The sequence below is a fragment of the Gossypium arboreum genome, chromosome 5, assembly GCF_025698485.1.
Source record: "Gossypium arboreum isolate Shixiya-1 chromosome 5, ASM2569848v2, whole genome shotgun sequence".
In the NCBI taxonomy this organism is placed as follows: domain Eukaryota; kingdom Viridiplantae; phylum Streptophyta; class Magnoliopsida; order Malvales; family Malvaceae; genus Gossypium; species Gossypium arboreum.
In genome coordinates this window covers 62,295,878-62,318,612 of record NC_069074.1, presented here as the reverse complement: position 1 = coordinate 62,318,612, position 22,735 = coordinate 62,295,878, and the positions used below count along the sequence as shown (strand labels likewise).

The 22,735-nt window shown below is 31.7% G+C and overlaps 1 protein-coding gene across 1 annotated transcript; it reads left to right on the top strand.

Annotated features, from left to right (window-relative positions):
* The first annotated feature begins 20,705 nt into the window (after window positions 1–20,705).
* On the top strand, window positions 20,706–22,350 carry LOC108454907 (probable BOI-related E3 ubiquitin-protein ligase 3). The gene is made up of 2 exons (XM_017753530.2): window positions 20,706–21,410; window positions 21,504–22,350. Exons 1-2 carry the CDS (start codon window positions 21,069–21,071, stop codon window positions 22,038–22,040), a joined length of 879 nt encoding a protein of 292 aa, XP_017609019.1. The 5' UTR covers window positions 20,706–21,068; the 3' UTR covers window positions 22,041–22,350.
* The last annotated feature ends 385 nt before the right edge of the window (window positions 22,351–22,735 follow it).

Below are 22,735 nucleotides of genomic sequence, written 5' to 3'. Positions count from 1 at the left end.
TACAGCCCATTTTTCTCAAAATTTCACACTATTTTCATTGAATTTTACTAATTTCTCAAACAGGTCCTTAAACATCAAAATCATCAAAAATTATTTTACAAAATACTTTTATTTAGCTATTAACATCAATAATGAATCAACTAAATTCATAAACACACCTAACTCATTCATGGTAAGTCACTAAACATTTAATAGCTTTATGAATTGACCCCTAGGTTAGCTAGATTAAGCTAAAATGATAACAAAAACATAAAAATCATTAAAAGTGGGATGAAAATCACTCACATGCATCCTTAACTAACTTAGCCAGATACTTCCTCTTTAGCTATGGCTTTTTTTTCCCATTTTGTAACAAAAAGAATAGGGATAAGATGATGACACTATTTTTACCACCCTTTAATTTAATTTACAATATACTTAATTACTAGCTTAACCTTTTAAAATCATTAAAATTACACCAAACCCAGTCCATGATCATCCACTAACTAAAGATATGATATTTTTACCCATTAATTCCATTAATTTTCCTTTTCATATCTATTTAACTCATTTAACTAATAAACAGCATCTTTTCATATTTTACAATTTAGTCCTTTTTTGTAACACCCTTAACATGTATCTGTCACCGGAACAGGGTTACGAAGCATTACCAGAATATACAGATCAAGTAAAAAGATATTTTATTTATACAGTATTCAAGTTAGAAATCAAACATAAAGTCCCTTATATGAACCTTCGAGGTCCAAAACATGAATTAGAAACGGGTCGGGACTAAACTGGGTACTCAAAGAATTTTTCGCAAAATCTCAAACTTTTTCCTAGATGCAGGGGTCACATGCCCGTGTGGTCAGGTCGTGTGGCTTACACGACCAAGGAACATGCCCGTGTCTCAGGTCGTGTAACTCTCTGACTTCGCTCACATGATTAGTCACACTCCCATGTGCTAAACCGTGTGCAAGTACAGGGGTCACACGGTAAAGCCACACGTCCGTGTGCTAGGTCGTGTGATCAATTTTGAGCATTCTGTTTTGACATTTTACAGATTTAGGGGACACACGGCTAGATCACACGCCCATGTGCTAGGTCGTGTGTCACATACGGCTGAGACACACGCCTGTGTCTCTACCCATGTGGACAAAAATAGGCTATTTTCCAAGCCACATTTCTCACCCAATTTGTCTTCCTCTTACATCAATACTTTAACATATTCACAAGCCATTTTTAAAACAATTAATTCAAGTCAAAATCGAGTCTCATGCATGACATAACATCACATACAACCAATGTGCTCTTAAGCACCTCAAATACACTTTACCATCATGTAACCAAACATACAAAACTTAATTAACTTATCAAATTCACCTATATGCAAATTTTACCAAATATGCTAGAATTAATCATTAATATGCCAACATTATTTTTATCATTCAGCCATTTAAGCACACACAAAACATGTTATAGCCTTATTTATACATATCAAAACATGTTTATCACAAGCCATTCCAATGGCTAGTTATAACCCAAACATTTACATGCCAACATTGGTTAATTAACCTATACATGCCATTATAACCATAATTAATTTATCATATATACCAAGATAGGCTGATGGATAGTGTAACACCCCTTACCCGTATCCGTCGCCGGAACAGGGTACGAGGTATTAACAAATTATAGTATATACTATTAAATAAAACCCAAACAAAAATATGGCGTGCAATTTGATCATGAATCATTATAACATATGCCATTAACAATACAAACCAATTTCAAAGACTTCGTACAAAATGTTTAGTTTGATACTATAATTAATATTTTAAACCTATACAATTATGACACGTAACAAAATAACTAAGTCTACTATACATGCCATATTTCAAAATGTTGAGTTCAAATACCAAGAGTATTGATAGTGCGGGCGGATCTTCAACGATCTCTAACTCCTGTGCTAGCTGGATGACACTATAAGACAAAAGAGAGAAAAGAAAGTAAGCTTATAGCTTAGTAAGTAAGTATATAAATAACAAATAACGAATCTAATATGTTTACAACATAACTCAATTATATCATATTTTTAATTTTACTATTTACTCCGATTTGATCAAGCTGTCCCTCCTGTGTCATGATCACTAAATAAATTATAACTCGAGTTATGAAACTCGAAATTCAAATCCGTAAAATTTCCATGAATCTAGACTCATAAAACTTCTTACTAATTTTTTTCTATAATTTTTGGTTCAGCCAATTAGTACAGTTTATTAGTTAAAGTTTGCCCTGTTACACAGCTCAACTGATCTGACCTCTGTTCCACTACGAATTGAATTTCTCCTAGTACACAATTCAAATAACCATGAAAACTATTTCATTTAAAACTATACTCAATAAGGAATTTAGGAATATAAACTATATTTCTTAATTTGTTTTGTACAATTTTTAATGATTTTTCAAACTTGGAACAGGGGATCACATAGTCATCCTAAGCAAGTCACACACAATTGTAAATATCTCAAAATATAGAATTCCTTTGCTTGCTCTGTTTCTTTTATATGAAAATAGACTCATTAAGCTTTAATTTCACATCTCATTCAACCTCTAATTAAACTCCTTATATTTTTGGTGATTTTTCAAAATCACATCACTGCTACTGTCCAAAACGGTTTTAATGCTAATTTCACTCTTTCACACATTCTTTGTACTAACCTCATTTTAACTTATATATATCACAAATCATTTTCACCACATTTCATACATCACGAGTATAGGCCCATGATTACAATGTCACCACAAAGCCATCCCGTTGAACAATTCGAATTAATCCTCGATACTTGATGGTTTCAGCACACAGCCCCACCATCATATTTCATTTAATTCGGTTCTCTTGTACACATGGTGAACACTTAGTACCACTCATGCGACCTAGCCAATTTGTCTCGTAGCTCTCTTGTCTACATGGTGTCCTTCACTTGGAATCACGCATGCGACCTAGCTACATTTATCTCTCCCGTAGCTCTCTTGTCTACATGGGATACATCCCGTATCACACATGTGACCTAGCTACTACTTAGTATCTCGTAGCTTTCTTGTACACATGATGTGCACTCAGCACCATACATGTGACCTAGCTACGCTCCATCTATTTTATTCGATCTTTCCGAATGTTCAACCAGGATTTCTCTCTCTATTACTTATTTCCATTCTTCCAATAGTCGATTTATACTTCAACATCAGCTAGTATATATATAATAGGCTGAAATATAAAAATGTAAATGAAATTAATGTATTATTTACATACAAACTTACCTCGGTGCAAAATATGGGAATTTTGTAATTTAGTCCAAAACTTTTTCCTTCCCCTGTTCGAGGTCGATTCCACGCCTTTCTTGATCTATAACAACATGTTTAGCTCATTTAACACTCGAACTATTTATTTTAATCGAAAAATCACATTATACAAAAATTACATTTTTGCCCCCTAACTTTTACAAAATTACGATTTTTCCCCAAGGCTGGAAATTTAATTTCAGCCCTTAGTCTTATGTTTAATGACCTGCTTATCATTTTTCTCTTCTATGGCAACATCAAATTCTCACTCTAACACATAGTTATGAACAATAGGTATTTTTATCGATTATGCCGTTTTGCTCATTTTCGCTAAAAAAAATCGCTTAGAAAAGATCGTTCTCCTAACTTTAAACATTCATATTCTACCATCAAACAACAAAATACATGCCTATAATTCATGGGTAAATTTTTAAACATAAACCCTAACTCGAAATAATGGTAGAAATAGGTAAACCGAGCTACGAGGATTTCAAAAATGTAAAGAACATTAAAAACGGGGCTTGAAATCACTTACTATGAAGCTTGAAAGTTGAAGAAACCCTAGCTATGGAGGAGAGCAAATTTCGGCAGCAACTAGTGAAGATGATGACCAATTTTGTGTTATTTTTCCCATTTTATTTCATTTAATATACAAATGACCAAAATGCCCTTACTACTAAACTTTTAAAAAAATTCCCTCCATGTCCAACTTTTGTCCATAACTTAGGAATTGGTCAAATTGCTATTTAAGACCTCCTAGTTAATATATCAAAGCAATTTCATACTAAAAACTTCTAAAACACGAGTTTTGCAATTTATTCGGTTTAGTCCCTAATCTCAACTTAAGCGCTCAATGCATAGAATTTCATCACGAAATCATGAAATCATATCATAAACCCCAAAATAATCATAAAACAATTATTTCTATCTCGAATTTGTGGTCATGAAACCACTATTCTGATTAGGCCCTAATTCGGGTTGTCACAGATAGCGTGAGTGATCTCCGCCAAGCTTCCAATCCAACGAGCCTCCGAATTACTATAGAATAGGGGAAAATAAAATAGAGTAAGCATGAAATGCTTAGCAAGTTCGTATAACATGGTAAATAACTTACCATATATTTATGTTCAAAATAAACATGCAAGGCACTGTCAACCAATTTGGTCACAAGCCCTAAACACATATCCTTATCATGTTAGCCAAGTAATCACATATAATAGTCCTTAATCATGGATGAACAAAGTCATCAAGCATGTTCCACATTCATGTAACAACCAATTCATGCATCATTATATCAGGTAATTTCATTTCCATGTACTTCATGTACATACGGGTAATAGTTTGTTTCTAAGTCATACTATCTCATATAAACATCAAGAAACATGTATGGGCTCAATAATAACCAAATTCTCATATACATATACTTTCCACATCATGAATTCAAAAAACATACACAAATCATACCCATATATTTCAAGTACATTTTCATAATATTTCGTCTCAAGTTCAAATTATTTCATGTCAAGAATTTGCTCATTAAATCAATTAAAATATCAATGGAAAGCCGTGAAAATACACTCGAAGTGTAAAAATCTATAATCTTAGATGAACATATTCATCAAACAAGTTCCATGTTCATATATCACCATCTCATACTTCCATATATCATGTATCATCATTTTCATGTATTTCAAGCAGATACATGTAATAATTCATTTTGTGTTCATATTTTCTCATGTCAGGATTTTGCCCGTTGAATCATTAAAAACATTGATGGATACATAGATAGTACAGTCGAAGTGTACAAATCAGAAATCGTCAATTCATATTCAGGGGTACCTATAAGGGCACATAATTAGGAAGCATACTCTCGAGCCATATAACAGGATGGTCATGTGAGCCATGTGACAGAATGCTTATTCGAGCTATATCAGGAAACTCATAAGAGTATATAACAGAAAGTTCACAAAGAACTTTTAATCAGGAAGCTCACGAAGAGCCTATCAAGAATGCTCACAAAGAGCCATGTAACAGGAGCTCTGGATAGCATAATAGGAAGTTCAAGCAAGCCATGTCAAGAAGCTCATAAGAGCCTATATCAGGACGCTCACAAAGAGCTGTGTTTGTGTCCACAATAAATGTTGGATCACAACCGATCGAATCATGTAATAGGACGCTCACAAAGAGCTGTGGTAGTGCGCAACACATGCAGGATCACTGCCGATCAGGATGCTCGCAGGAACCTTGTAACAAGAATGATCGAGAAGGATTTTATCAGGATGCTCATCTGAGTTATAAAGTTCGCAACATATGCAGGACTATAATCAATATGGGAAAATAATGTATCCATCGTATTTCATTATTCAAACGAGACTTATCAATTATCAAGAAATATCGGGCATGTGATTAATTTCATACATTAAATATTTATGCAATTCACACAAATACAACATTCAATTCAAACATATTAATATACATAATTAAGTTACACGAACTTACCTCAATAAATGTTCGTGTACGTAAAATCTACTAATTCGACACTTTCTCTTTTCCTCGCTCTAACTCTTAATTTGGTCTATCCGGATCTATATGAGTAAATTTCACACCAATTTAATACAATTCATACTCAATTCAATCCAATTCACATATTAGGAAAAATTACCATTTTGTCCCTAAACTTTAATTAATGATGATTTTCGTCCCTAGACTTGGAAAATGAAATTCATGCAATTTAATCCTTATTTCAAGCCTAGCTGAATTTCTCATATAATATTTACAGCCCATGTATTTCATAAAAATTCAAAATTTTCTATGAATTTTACAACTTTACAATTTAGTCCTAAAATCATAATTTCATCAAAATTCACTTTACAAAAGTTATTTATCTATCAACAATCTTTCATTTTCTCCCTTAAATTTCAAAATTTTAGCATACTCATCCATCGCAAAACCCTAGTACTTTAATAACTTTACAAATTAGTCCCTGAGATAGCTAAATTAAGCTATTACAATCTCGAAAATATAAAAATCATTAAAAACGGGACAAGAAAACATACCTAATTGAGCCAAGAAAGCTTTCTTCTCTTTCCTAGGGTTTCCATGTATTTTTGGGGAAGAAGATGATAAATTGATGATATTTTCATTTTTTTTTATCATTTATTATCTTTATTTTTTTCACTTTCCAATTTCATCCTTTTCTTTATTTTATTTTACATGGATGAATCATCATCCTTAACAACTAAACATTTTTAATGATCTATTTACCATTTAAGGACCTCAAATTTTGAACTCCATAGCTATTTAATCCCTTTAGCTATTAGAACTCAACTTTTCTACTTTGTGCAATTTGGTCTTTTATAAAATTAAACATATAATCGGTAAAATTTCTTTACGAAATTTTTATACAACATTACTATTGTACTGTAGACCATAAAATAATTTTAAAATAAATTTTCTTTCCGAATTCAGATTTGTGGTCCCGAAACCACTCTTCCAATTTTTATCGAAAACGGGCTATTAAATTTTTACTTAATTAACTATTTAAACCTTAAAATTTCTTAGCCAAATTTTAATATGACCTCGATAAATACTCGCAAATATTAAATAAATAATATTTACTAACAAATTTGTCAAAATTGTGGTCCCGAAACCATTATTTTCAGCACCACTGAAAACGAGTTGTTACAATGAGGGTCCAAAATAAGCCTGTGCAATATTCGTTTACTTATAATAAGCCATAGAGTTTGGCAGACTTGTATGAGAGGGTGTATAAGTTCGTTGAGGTAGAGGAGGTAGAGGAAATTAAAAGAGTAGCTTGCAACACTTTTTAGAGGGATGACAGGCAATTTAGGGGTCGCCAGAATATGCATGGCCAGTAAGGTCATCCTTCTTAGAGTCTGCGTGTTCAATGTGGGGGACAATAGAGGAACTATTCGTAGAATGAATCGCTAAGGACATTCTAGAGACCTCAAGGTGAGCACACAAGAAGTATGTTCCTCATGGAAAATTTGAAGCTCACAGTCCCTTAAATGTCACACATACCTACATTATTAATCAAGTCAGGAGTTTAGGCATCCTGACAAGCCCTCCACCCATCCGACGCAGCCAGCCAAGGTCCAACTCAAGAGACAAATGTAGTTTCCACAATGACAGGGGGTACAAGACCAATGGCTATTTCTCTTTGAAAGATGCTATAGAGAAGGTTATTAGAAACGGTGAGTTAAGAGAGTTTGTAGGCCAAGAGACTTCATCGTCAAGTCAGAGCTCGCGAGATGCTAGTAAAGGTAAACATGGAGGTAACAAGGCTAACTACCTTGCTAAAAATAGAAAGGAATCACTCATTCTTCCTCACATCAAGGGACTACATCAAGGGGGAGGAAATCAAGCTAACTTCCTTGCTAAAATTAGCAAGGAAGCAGGCACTCCACCACCATACAAGAGACAACGCAAGTAGTGGAGAAAATCAAGGATTCATATTGTCATTATTAGCAAGAGACGTTGGGGGCAAGAGGCTATAAAAGGAGACCTCATTTTTATTCATCAACAAACCATTACATACCAAGTTTTCAAAAAAAAAATATTGAGTGTTCTTGCCTTTCTCATGGCTTGCTAAACACTTGAATTCCACAAAGTAAGGCAATCACTTGCTTAAATAAGAGACACTAGGAGGATGAATTGTAGACATCTAGATGATTTATCATAAATATGAGGAGGAAAGCCACCATGGGAAGCTGCAATGAGTAATCACAGATAATTCCCTGTAGTCAACTGTTTACTCTTCTTATTGTGAAATGGTCGTGGATAGCCCACTCAGCTACTCTTTCCTATCTTTCTATGTCAAGAGACAAGATTGCACCTCATCTATATGTTTTCAGTTTTATATGACATGACTTAATTTTATTTATTCAAAATGGATATGAATCTTGATTTGAATTAATTGGTTTTTTTTCCTGAATAATTTTTGCAAATTATTATTTCATCCGTTTAGGTTTAATTCATGAATATACTTGTAAATGTATGGCCAACATTTGTAGGTTAATGAATTAACTATTTAATCTAGGAAGAGGTAATAGTTAATGGACAAAATACCTAAGTGGTGCATATCATGTCAATATCGAAAGTTAATTTTTGTATGTATTAACTGTGTAAATGCCCGGAAGTGTGATTTCTAAGTTAGTTTTTGACATAGGTATATGCTAATTAACTTAGGAACATAATAGGAATTTGGGAGAAGCTTATGCCTTAATTAAAGTGGGTTTAATAAATTTTCATATTTCCACATTCTTTTCGTGATATTCTTTCTATGAATGCCAATAAATTCTTGTTAAGTGAAATATTTATTTTAGTCTATTCATGTTGTGTTATATTAAATCTTATGTTTAATTCCTGTTGTAATTATTTTTTTGCAATGTATGTTGTTTTATTTTGTGGGTATTTGACAACTGATTACATCGTTAACTTAAATTGTGACTTCCATCAACACTATTTTCTTTTATTTGTTTTCTTCCAAATTGATTAAAATTGACTTTGCAAATAATTCACACAACAGTCTATGTGGAGATGATACTCTTTACTCACTACTTATTACTTGTACGACCATGTACACTTGCATATAATCACGTGAAAAAACAATTTTAAGAGAAAAATGTGTGTGATACGTTTCATTCTCAAATTTTCTCCACTTAGCGAAGCCAAGTTCTCAAAAGAGTCACTTTATTACTCTTATTTGAACTAGGCTAGGGACAAATTGTTATTGTGTTCGCCATTACCAACCCGCTACCTGATTACCTGGTTGGAACTAACCCACAACCTACATAGTCCGGGTCTTGGAGTTCGCATGTGATGAGTTTGCATCCTCACATTAACCCTGTAACACCCCTAACCAGTATTTGTTGCCGACAGAGCATTGCCGTAAAATCGTAACATAAAAACATACATTTCCAAACATTGATATAAACATAGCATAATCGAATCATATACATGTATATTGTCCCTTAATCGAGCCCTTGAGACCTTAGGAATACTTTAGAAATGAATCAGAACTAAAACGAAAACATTTGAAACATTGAGGAAAAAGTTAGAAAATTTAAACTACAGGGATCACACGGCCGTGTGATTCACACGACTGAGACACATGTCCGTGTCTCAGGCCATGTAACAATCGAAATAGGGACACACGGCTGTGTCCCAGCCCATGTAACTTACTGACTTGGGTCACATGGCCAAGCTACATGCTCGTTTGTTAAGCCGTGTAACACTTGAAATGGCCTCACACACCCATCTTCTAGGCCGTGTAATTACCGACTTGTAACCTTTAAAACCTATAGGGGACACGCTGCCATGTCGCATGGCCATGTGTCACACATGCCCGTGTCTTAGGCCGTGTGGATAAGAAATTGGTCAAAATAAAGCCATTTCTTTCACCCATTTCAAACATGTACCTAAAAGCAATATACACATATAATCAAGGTACTAAAACATACCAAAACATGCATAATAAGACCAAATCAATAGGCCATTAATCTATCCAACCAATATGCCTTATAGGCAGCTCAATCAAAATCAAGCAAATATACCTAAACTTATGCATAATTGGCCATAACTTATCTATACACATCTAGCTCAATCATATCAAAACATACCATAATTGACCATATTGCAAACATACCACCCCTTACCACTTTGGCCATAAAATCATGCATCAACTTGACCATGTTAGCACCCAACCACAAAATATCAAAAGTACCAAAAGTACCACAAATTCAAAGCAACGTTTACATGCCATAAATATCAACTAGCCATTAAACACAAGTCCACCTATACATGCCATTATAACATTGGCCAAAACATTAAAAACTACCAATATATTCGCTGGATAGTGTGATAGGTCTCCGACGAGCTTTCAAACCAATCGAGCTTCTGATAATCTATAAAACATAAAAAAGAAAACTATGTAAGCATATAATCTTAATAAGTTTGTAAAACATGAACAAAACTTACCATTTCATTGTATAACATTACAATTAAGCATGATATAATCCAAAAACAAGTTTGGCACAAGCCTAAGCATCAACAACAACACATGTTAGTACTTTAACACATAACTCAATTAAACTATCACATAGTAAGGCAAATTTTACATGAACATAGTACCATTGAACTCATACTTTCCATAAGCATAAATATGCATACATTGAACATTTCCATTTCATACCTTTCCATAGGTTCATAACATAGTTGATTGGAACACTTACAGTTCCTTCCCTTTACTTGCCTGTTGAACCACTTAGAATAATATCGATACGCGGGAAAACTCACACAAAGTGTGCTAAACATATAACCTTTCCTTTTCCTTTACATCGTTCCTCACTCGAGCCATAAAATGGGTCTGCTCACACAAGCTGACAATCGGAATGTAAGCGACATGATGCCCCTCACACAAGCTGACAAGCATCTGCAACAAATACAAGACTTTAGCCATCGATAGGACATTCAAGACCAACACCCGAAACATGGTAACCCTAATGACATGTCATTTGTATCCTATATATTCCTAAAGTTCAAATGGGGCTCGATAATCATCGAAAAGTCGTTGGATTCTCATCATTTCTTTACATGATATATATCACTATTCATAAATATCAAAATAACATTACGACGTTATTTAACATATGAACTTACCTCGATTATAAAGATGTCGAAATGAGGTCAACTAATCCGAGGCTTTAGCTTTTCCTCGATCTAGATCCGTAGGAGGTTTTTCTTGATATAAATAAGCAAATTCGATCTATTTAATATTCATAATATTCAATTTAGTCCAAAATTCATACTTTAAAAAATTACACATTTACCCCTAATATTTTAACTTTTTCACAATTTAGTCCTTAAGCTCGTAAATTGAAATTTATGCAATTTCATTCACATTTCATGCTAGCCGAATTACCTACGAACTTATATAAATCCATAGAAATAATCATTTCACAATTACCATGATATTTTACTACTTTTACAAATAAGTCCCTAAATGATAATTTCATTAAAAATCACTTTACAAAACTTATTTATTTAACAACAAGGACTAATAATCTTTCCTTAAACTTCAAAAACCATTCAGACACACTCATGGAAAAACCCTAAACCTTTAACAGTTTTGCAAATTAGTCCCAAGGCTAGCTAGATTAAGCTACAATGATCTCGAAAACATAAAAATCAATAGAAACGGGACAAAGAATCACTTACATGCAAGAGATAGCTAGCAGAATGATCAAGGTGCAACAATGGAGGGTCTTTTCTTATTAATTTCGAAGGAGTAACTCACTGAAGAAGATAATATCTTCATTTTAGGCTATTTTACCTTAATTATTTATTAAATTACTTTATTAATCTTTAGTTAAAACTAATTAAAACATTAATTTCTTGCCCATCTTTGTCCACTAATAATAATAATGGTCTAATTACCATATAAATACATGTACTTTAAAATTTCATAGCTATTAAACCCCTTTATCTTATAGAACTTAACTTTTACACCTTTTACGATTTGGTCCTTTTTACTTAATTAAGCATGCAAACATCAATTTTTCTTAACGAAATTTTTATACAACCCCACTATCATACCATAGACATTAAAATAATAAAAAATAAATATTTACTTGTCGAATTTGTGGTCCCAAAATCACTGTTGTGATTTTACTAAAAACGGGTTGTTACAACTCTCCCCCCTAAAAGAATTTTCGTCCCCGAAAATCTTACCAGAAAAGAGTTTCGGGTATTGCACTTTCATAGTTTTTTTCTGGTTCCCAAGTAGCCTCTTCTATACCGTGACATTTCTAGAGAACTTTCACTAAGGCTATGCTTCTATTTCTCAATTCTTTATATAAAAAATCAAGTTGGACATAGATTAAATGTAAATTTTATTTTTATATATATCAATATAAAATTGGTAAATATAGTTGAACAAAAATAAATATTTTTTTTATTTAAACACTAATCAGAAGTGAACAGAGTTGAATTGGATGATATAAATTGATAGAAACCAATAAGAATGTTATGTATTCATTCAGCTTACACAATATTCTTATTCGTTTATATATCCCAAAATTTATACAAAATAACTATAACAAGTAGAAAAAAGTGTATAGTTTAATTTGTAGATGGAAAATCCATGAGAAAGAAAAAAGGAAACATAGAATCCAAATCCTATTGTAATTGATTAGCAAAAGCACGCATCCAAGACACAGCAGCAACATATGGCAGCCAAACTGCAAATAGATTGAAATTTAATAACAAACATAGAAAGATTGAAATACCAAATCACAACGACACAAGATGCTCACCATCCTTTCCAAAAGTCATCACCCATGCTTTGCATGTGGACAGGAGGAGCCGCCTGTTGGGGGCTACCAGTGCCGTTGGTCATGGGATAGCCGACGGGTGGTGGTAGTGACAGTGGTGGAGCAATATAAGGCACAATAGTAGACATTTCAACTGAGTTTTTAATGGTAGATATATCTCGCTTGGTCGAGGATATGCTATCATATATATAATTTAATTATAACATGAACATATTTTATTATAAATCGAACTAAACAAAATAAACTTTACTATAAAAATTCAAATCCAAATTACAATCATCCATTTTTATCTGAATTTTGTGGTGTTATATATCAACATAATATCACAAGTATTACACTGCAATTTTTACTTGCAACCCTATTAGGAAAATGTGTGTACATATGCACTTCTTACCCTCCCTCCCCTAAGTGCACGTTTTTTTAACAAATCTTTTACTAGGATCTTGCAAGTCTCAACTATCTTATTGGAATTTAGAGTAATTGTGGAATATATATATATATATATATATATATATATATATATATATATAGGATGTTATTGTGAAGAAATATGGACATTATTGGGTGCGCAAAGTGAAGTCATATGAATCATTAAAAGTAAAAAGAACTTACGAGGAGGTCGTTGTTGATCAGAGTGCGGCATGAGTAGGATATGGTGTTGATGAGATTTGGAGTGGAGAAGAAACTGCGGATCATATATCGTTGGCATTTAAAACTATATAGTCGGACGGGGTTTACGAGATATAAGTCAACCAAATGTCCAATGCCGCCTTTACAATAACAAATTTTTCATTAACAATTACATGATTGAGCTGCCGATGTTCTTTTGTTTTTTCTTTGTTTGGTACAAAGCAGCCGAAATTGTTAATACAAAATTATGATTTCTTAGTGAATGAATGCCAAAATTTTATCGGCTGCAATTAAATCTAAGGATGGGTTATTTGTCAAGGGACCGAAATAAAAAATATATATTACGAGGTAAAATTTGAATTGTAACTTTTCATGTCAAAATATAAATTTTATCACTTTAGTAATTATAATTTTCCAAATTATTCATTCGCATTCACTTTGTGCACCAATGTCCTCGGTGGTGCCTTTGATTTGTTCAGTTTAGTAGGTTGAATTTATTGGAATTAAGTTTTGAATAATTTATTTAATAATTCAAATTGGCTCAAATAGTTATTTATTAATTAAAATATACAGGAGATAAAGAGTGCATCATTTGTTAGAATCCTACTAGCAGCAAAGTCGCATCTTAATGAAGGTAGTTCACCGCGGAGGTTCCTTATGTAAGAGGCCCATCGTGAAAAAACCTGGTATCGAAGGTCCACCCATTATGACGCTTACACAAAAAGGGCATGTGCATGGGTGAGTCAGAATATATTAATTGCGGGCTTAAATTTCGAAAATTTAAAATGTCTAAAAATTCATATAAATTAATATGTAAGAGTACTACAAAATTATTTAAATAGTAACTAAATAAATCTTCATAAAGCCAACCATATTATTAGTATTAAACCAATAGTCATTTATACTAACTAAATCTTCTAATCAAAAGTGGCAAATAAATTTATCTTTTTATGCTTACCATTTTATTATTTGATTTGAAAAAATATCATTTCACAATTCACGTCAATAGTTATGAGATAAATTATAATTCCCTTTACAACAATAAAAGCTACTTAAGTATGAATGCACTGTGTAAAAATACACTATGTATAAAAACACAAGATGCACAAAATCACACCAGCAACAATAATTTTTAAACGAAAATACTAATTTTTAATCTATATTAAAAGATTATACAGACAACCAATCTTAATTTTTTTATGAATTTGTATTAATGCTCTCTAAAAAAATGTAAATCAATCAATGTATTAGTAGTCTCATACATAATTAATATCTTAAAATAATTCCATCAATAAAATTTAATCTTGCATAAAATCCGAATTTACCACAAGTAAAGTCATAATTTTAATTTTTTAGAGATTAATCACTAGCTTGAAAAGAAAAGAAGAGTTACTACCAAATTAGGAAACCTATTTAAAATAATTTTGAAAGACATAATTTATCTTGTAAAAGTTATGGAGAGAGTGTGACAAAATAAAAATATTTAAGAAAAGAATGATGACTCAATTTACTACTTATATTATCATTTATAAATTTTTTAAAATTAATTTGGCTCCGCCAATAACAATTTTAAATCTAAAGGTTTGTTTTATTAGACTTAAGAATGTAAAATCTTTCCAATTTCCTTTAAAAGAAAAATAATTAAATTTCTATTTTTTTATTTTCACTCAATTAAATATTTAAACTATTAAAATGTATTAAAAAACTCTTTGACTATTAATTCTAACAGTTAAAGGCTTTTTTTTCAGTTATCTTCCTCACATATCACATGGTGATTGTGACATGTGCAAAAATTGATGAAATTTTATTAAAATCCGTGAAAATTATAAAAAATACAAAAATTATCAAAAAATTAAAAATATAGAAAGAAAAAACAAATTATGTTATTTTTCATATTTGCATGTCTGCAAGTAATTAATTCCCGTCACGAATTTACCTCACCAAACCTTTTATTGATGCTTGCCTGTTTGGTTGTATTGGGAATGTACAGATGTTTCCACCATGAAACTAAAGCAGATTAGAGTGAATGAACCAGCAAAGTTGGCTTAAGTACTGCTAAATTGATACTTAAAAACCCCCCTCAAAACAGGGATTAGACATGTTGACAAAATCATGGGTGTAAATAAAATATGATACATGTTTATATGTTTGATTAAAATCATGTTTAGTATTCATTAATTATTTGGTCAAATAACCTTAAGTGGATTTAGACGACATGAATGGCAGTGTAAATTTGGAACTAATAACCAAATACTATGAGCTTGAGAGTAGAATTTCATGGTAGAAAAATCGGTATTTTTTGGCTCCTACTTAACTATTTATTTCACTCAGTTTTATCACTCAATTGGCATAATAAAAAAATAGAGAAAAAGAAAGAGACAAGCTCTGCAGTACTTTGATCCTTCGTTTATATTCGTTTATACATTTTTTACTTCAACTGGTTGTTGATTTGATCTGCAAAATGAAAGTAATTTATTATAGTTCTATTTTTTTATGCATTTTTCCGATATTTAAAGTATTTATGGCTGGGTTGGACTAAGCTCGGGTCGAATTCAAGTTCAGTCCAACCCAAAATATATGTTTAAAATTTTGTCCAAATCAGTTTATATTTATAAAAAAACCTAATCAAAGTCCATTTTAGGCTCACCTATATTATTTTAAAAAATTATATATTTTAATTTAATATTTTTTATTTTTGAAAATTTTATATAGTCATCTTAACATTATTTTAATGTTTACATTAGAGTAGTATTATATATTTAATATATATTTATCTTTTAATGTATTGTAAATTACATAATATATAAAAATAACATAATATAAAGTATTATAAACTTAAAAATAGGTCGGGCTTCGGCCTTTAATGTTCAAAAATTATTTGGGCCTAATTTTAAACCCATCTCAAAATGGGCCTAATTTTTTTGCCTTAACCCTCTCAAATTTCAGTCAAACTTTTGGGCTTAAGTAGGTAGCCTGACTCATGGATAAGTATAGCTGATACCCAATTGAGTGAAAGAAAAACAATGGCTTTATTGGGCTAGCTTTGAGGCTTTTTACACGCTTAAGCATTTTTACTGACATATGTTTTTCGGCCTTTCAACTTTACAAAAAAAAAAACTATTTTAGTCTTCCATTTAAAATTTCACTTTTTTTAGCCCTTAAACTTATATTTTTTGTTAAATCATCCCAAAATGGATGAAAAAATTAATGTTTATTAACTTTGCTAATGTAACATATACGTGGATGTCATGTTAGTAAATAATTAATTTTAAAAAATATAACAAATTATTTTAAGAATTATTTAAAAATATTTTAATTAAAAAATTAATTAATTACTTACATGGCATACACGTGACAATTCATTTTATATCACGTCAATAAAGTTAACAAACGCTAACTTTTTCATCCTTTTGAAATAATTTAACAAATAATATAATTTTAAAAGTTAAAAAATTAAATAATTAAATAAATGACTAAACTGACTTTTTCTATAAAATTAAACAACCAAAAAATTCATTATATATATATTATTATATGTGACTTGGTAACGAATAAAACAGTTAACCATAAATCAGATTTCAAATAAACCGTAAATACCTCTATAAAGTTTCTAGAATTACGGATTGACTACTTGTATATTTGTTTTTCAAGGACCACTGGAGGGATTATTGTAGTCGAGTAGGAGGAAAGAGGTTAATTTGGTAAGCGATTCTCCTTAAAATAAACAAGCTTTTAATCCTCCTGTTCAGTTATTCATGTATTTGTATTCCACTTTTATTTTTATTTTATTTTTTTGAAAAAACTAAACAGAAAGGTTAATTAATTACATTCAAGAAATTTTGAGAAATAGTCTCTAGACTAGTCCAAAACTAAGGAATGCCGAACCATAGCAGGTGGAGACTCAAAGAATTGCATATCAACTCTAGAAGATAAAGCTTCTTTCGCCATATAATCAACTACTCCATTTTGCTCCATGAGAATATAGTGTAGTACACATAAATTCTCCTGCACCAGTATACTTTGGATTCGCCAAATCAAAGCAGAGTTCGATGTTGTTGTAGAACTATCTTGAATAGCCCGAACAACATCCAAACAATCCGAGAGAATTGTTACACAATCATGTCCTCTTCGTTGAACAAGCTTAAATCCTTCAAAAATGGTCCAAAGTTCAGCATAAAAAATCGAGCACTTTCAAAGATAGTGATTAAAACCAAAGAGCCATTGCACTTTTATTATTTTGATTATATCCTAATTCTACTATTAACAATTACAAAGTAAATTGTATATTTTAAAGTTATTTTTATTACTTTGTATTTTTAATATAGAAAAATAGTAAAATACGCCCATATAATAGAATTTAAACTTATTTCTCTAAAATTTTTAATATTTATATTTTATCATCAATCAATTTCTTATTTACTATTTATATTATTTTTATAAATATATTTATTAAATAATTTTATTTTTCAATGTGTATGATAATCTAATTTGTATATAATTTTAATATATTAATAATCACACTATCGTTAAGTTATTGGTATAATCTTAAATGAATTATATTGATTTAAGTGACCAATTTACGTCTATTCTAATGTCACAGAGATAGAACTTGAGCCTATCAAATCATATGACTTTAGGCGATTTCTTGAGTTCAAATTCGTCTAAGTCAACTTCACTCTCGAAAAATGAGAATTCACGTAGAAATTCTCGAAAAATGAAAAATGGTCTGATGTATTTCAATTCAGGCGGTATGTAAGTAAGTTATATTCATTGAAATTTGTACAAGTAGATTGAGCCTACATTTGTATTAGAGTGGTAACACCTGAGATTCGGATCTAGTTTATCGGACCAAATTTGGGGTGTTACAATCACACTTGTACCATGATTAATTATCAATTCAATAAAATTTCTAAACCAAAATTAAATATAATTCTAAATAAACTCATAAATACATAATAATATTTACGGACTCACCCGTCAGAAATAAGGTTTCAAAGCCACCATTTTTCGACACCATTGAAAATCGGGCTATTACACTTACCATTGCCATTCTTTGTCGACATATCTTTATCTCCCCTACCATTGCCCTTTGGTTTGAATTTGGGCATGGAAGACTCAAATTTTTTCGACTTCTTAGCACCCAACTCAAGAAACAACTCCGCAATGGTCATGGCTTTGGTAAGTTCCTCAACTCCACGACGCTCCAATTCTTGCTTAACCCACAACTTCAACTCATCCATGAAGAAGAGGAATGTCTCATTCTCACTTAGATAAGTGATTTGAAGCATTAGTTCACTAAACTCCTTCACATACTCCCTAATTGTGCCTTGTAGCGAGAACTTATGTAACTTATCTCGACCCTCCTTCTCAGCATATTGTGGGTAAAACTGCTCCTTAAACCTTTTTTGGAACTCAACCTAAGTCCTAATTTTGGTCCCACCTCGGTTTTCATCTGTGGACCTACCACGCCACCATAAAATAGTGACATCAGTAAAATACATGGAAACAATACTTACCTTAGCATCACCATCCTCGATGCCTATGATAAAGAAGTAGTGCTCCATTTCCTATAAGAAGTTTTCCACTTCCCTTACGAACCTTGCCCCTTAAACTTTTTTGGTTTTGGGACATCAATCTTATGGCTCAATGTCTAACTCAAAACCCCTTTTCCTACAACAACTCTGCACATAGCGAACTCTTCCTCAAGCACTTTGATTTTTTTTGTTCAAAGTCGTCACTATGGCTTTGAGAGCATCATTCTTTTCTGATAGCTTACCCATAACAATGCTGAGGAGCACTTGCAATGTGTCCATTTGGAACTAAAGGCCTCCACCACATATTCCTTGAACTATTCTTTCATCGGGTCCAACTTATCTGTGCGTCCCTCAACAACCTGAAGTGTTGCCTTCACTTCACCCTATGGATTCTTCGAGATGAACTACATGACTTTTCAAAGTCAACAACATATCACTCGATCTACTATTTTTCCTTCCCCTCCCAACACGGGTCTATATTAGGACATTCCACTCGTTTACTCTTTTTGTCATTACAATTGGTGCCTTCGATCACTGACTTGTACCAACTGTCACGAGGCTAGAACTTTAGTCTGGTAAGCCACGCAACCTTAAGCGAATTCTTAGGTTGAAATCTGCCTAAGATAGCCTTACGCTAGAAAAATGATAATTCACACAGCAATTCTCAAAAGCACCAAAACAAAGTGGAAGCAAACTCAAAAAAGAAAGAAGACACAAACGAACAAAAAAAGAAGAAGAAAAACATCACACACCAAATGTTTGAGTAAATGATCTCAAAATATTATTTAACTCAAGAATGGAATGAATACAAAAGAATTAAGAGGGCTCTATTTATAGTAGAGCTCCCCAAGATCTAATGGTACAGATCAAATTACAATGATGACTCATATTAGTTCTCATCTATAATAAGAAAGTCTTAAGGGATTTAAACTCTTTACATTTTATCCTTTAGGATTTATAGTAATTATCCTAGTAAAAATACAACTTACAGTTTAGCCATGATCCAAGTAGATGGGCCTTGAGTCTCTTCCAAGTAATGAGCTAGTCTTGTCGGGTCGAATAACCCCCAATGAACAAGAGAGATCAAAGTGTGCCTAGATCACAAACTCCTTTGTGCGGTATGGGACACTTACATCTCCTACTCACCATTAATAAAAAAATAATTTTACTTTCATCTTAGTTAAAATATCACAATTATTTTTAAGTATTTTTAAAATTATGAAATCAATTATTTATTTTCACTAATTTAATTTTTAAAATATAATTTAAAATACTACATTCTAAATTATTGAAGTTTATAATTTTAAATGTTATTAGTAATAAACTTAAATAGTAAAATATAGTAACCACCAAAAATTAGAATATGAAAAATTTATTGCAACAAAGTGATATATTTGAATATTGATATTATTTGCATAATGATTAATTTGGCCCCAACTTTATTCAGCTTTAGATCTCTATTTAATTTTTACTTCTTTTAACATTTAAAATAGTGTTATTTGTCAAATCATTCAAAATAAATTGAAAAGTTAAATTTGTTAATGTGACATACATAGATGGATTTCCACATCGATACTATGTTGACAATTAATTAATTTTTAAATATTAAAAATTTTAAAAATATTAAAAATTATATTTTTTAAATTAATTAATTGTTAATTTGACATCGTCGCATCAACAAAATTAGTAGATGTTAATTTTTTGTTCATTTTGAATTTGTAACAAGTTTAACGGCTAAAAATGATAAAATTAAATAAAAATAAAAATAACTTTAAAAAAATTAGAGTAGTAAATAAATTATTATTCCTATATATATTGGGTGAACTTATGCCTAAGATATAAGTGTATCAAGATCAGTTTACTTCTCTATCTACAAATCTAACCAAAATTGAAAAGAAAAACTAATTTAATATTAATTATCTTACTCTATCTCTAACCCGAACCAAACCCTAAATAAACCCCACCATACAGCCTTGCCACCTCTATAGCATGCCCCTTTTGTATTCTTTCCCTTTCAATTTTCGTCCTTATATCCCAAACCAAAGCAAACCAAACTCAAAAAACCCAATCTTCTTCTTTAATCTATGGCCGTTGAAGCTTCGCATCTCAATATCTTCTCTCCTTAATTCTTAGCGTACATGTTCCTTTTAAGCTTTTACGACTGAAACCAAATGATCATACATTCAGATCCAACCACCAACCTCTAACGTCTCTTGCATTCATTCTCTTAATGATGAATCCTATTGAAGCAAACGGCAATATGTTTGAAACGCAGATGGTATATGGAGTTCCGACGGTGGCGGCTCAAGGATTTCTTCCTTTATATAACTCTTTGGTTACCGATTCCTTCATCCATCGAAAGCCTACGGCAGCAATCAAATCGGAAAGTAGTTTGACGTACAACAATCTTCCTTTACCCAGGAAGCGTTCCAGAGATTCCGCTATGGTTTCTTTCCCTTCTCCACCTCACAAAAGCAACGAAACTTGCTCTCGTTTTTCTTTTCTTGGCCATGATATTTCCCTTCACATGGAGCAGCAACAGTTGGATATTGATCGCCTCATCTCACAACATGTAAGCCTAAAGAAAAAGATCAATTCTTTAGTTTTATCGATTGCTTTTAAAGTTTGAGAATTGATGGAGTCTGGATTTTTTGTGTTTATATAGATGGAGAAAATGAGGGTGGAGATAGAAGAAAAAAGGAAGAGGCAAGCAAGGAAAATAATGGAAGCCATTGAAGAAAGAGTAACGAAGAAACTTCGAGGCAAAGAGGAAGAAATGGAGAAGATTGAGAAAATAAATTGGGCACTTGAAGAAAGAGTGAAATCCCTTTGCATAGAGAACCAAATTTGGAGAGATTTGGCTCAAACCAATGAGGCCACCGCCACTGCCCTGCGGTCCAACCTAGAACAAGTCCTCGCGACGGCACAGCAGGTTAAGGTCGACAAGAGAAACCGTGGCGTAGGATTAGAAGCGGCGGCGGATGATGTTGACGATGCGCAATCATGTTGCGGCAGCAGTTGGGACGTGGAGAAAAATGGCGACGGCGGCAGGCTATGCCTGACCTGTAGGGTGGAGGAATCATGTGTGTTGCTGCTACCATGTAGGCATTTGTGCTCATGTACTGTTTGTGCGCCGCGCCTTCACATTTGTCCAATTTGTAAATCTCCGAAGAATGCAAGCCTTCAAATTAAAATGTCATAAAAGCTCTTTATTATAATAAAAATAATAATAATAGTAATACATTAAGCACCCCAAAACAAAACAGGAAAAAAATATTGTTTCAACTTAGTAACCCCAAATTTTGTAATTAGTTAGTTTAGATTATTTCTTTTTTCTCCCACTTTCAAATTTCAGTTTTCATTTCTTCCTGCAATGAAGAGGAAGTGACTTCTTTAATTTGCTTTCAATTTACTTCTTTAAGTTTTCAAGCTAGTTTCTTTTTTCTTTTTCTTTTGTGATTATTTTAATTTTGTGATTTAAATAAACGAGTTTTAGATTGTGATTTAAATAATTTTAATTTGATATTTCAAATATTTAACTTTTGACCTGCACATTATTTGATTGGATTTCTTTATTAATTTATTAAATGTTAAAGATAAATTGATATAGTGAACCAGAGATTTTGAATATTTAGATTTGAGTTTTATTATGTATAAATCGTGTTGATAAGATTAAAATTTGAGTATAGAATGTAAATTATGTGGACTCTTACTTCAATTTTTTATAGGTTTTTTCAAATTTATACTTTGTAATAATAATTGATTAAGATATATTATCTTTATACTTATAACTCAAAATAAAAATTAAAGGCCTTTCACATTAATTATTTAAAATTTAATTTGGATAGGACGAATTTAAGTTATTAATTTGATGGTGAAAGATTTTTATTTTATTTT

What these genes read in the sequence shown, in the direction of transcription:
- LOC108454907 (XM_017753530.2), top strand. Translation starts at nt 21,069, where the DNA reads ATGATGAATCCTATTGAAGCAAACGGCAATATGTTTGAAACGCAGATG. An exon ending in ATCGCCTCATCTCACAACAT is followed by an intron (nt 21,411 to 21,503) that starts GTAAGCCTAAAG and finishes GTGTTTATATAG; the next exon opens with ATGGAGAAAATGAGGGTGGA.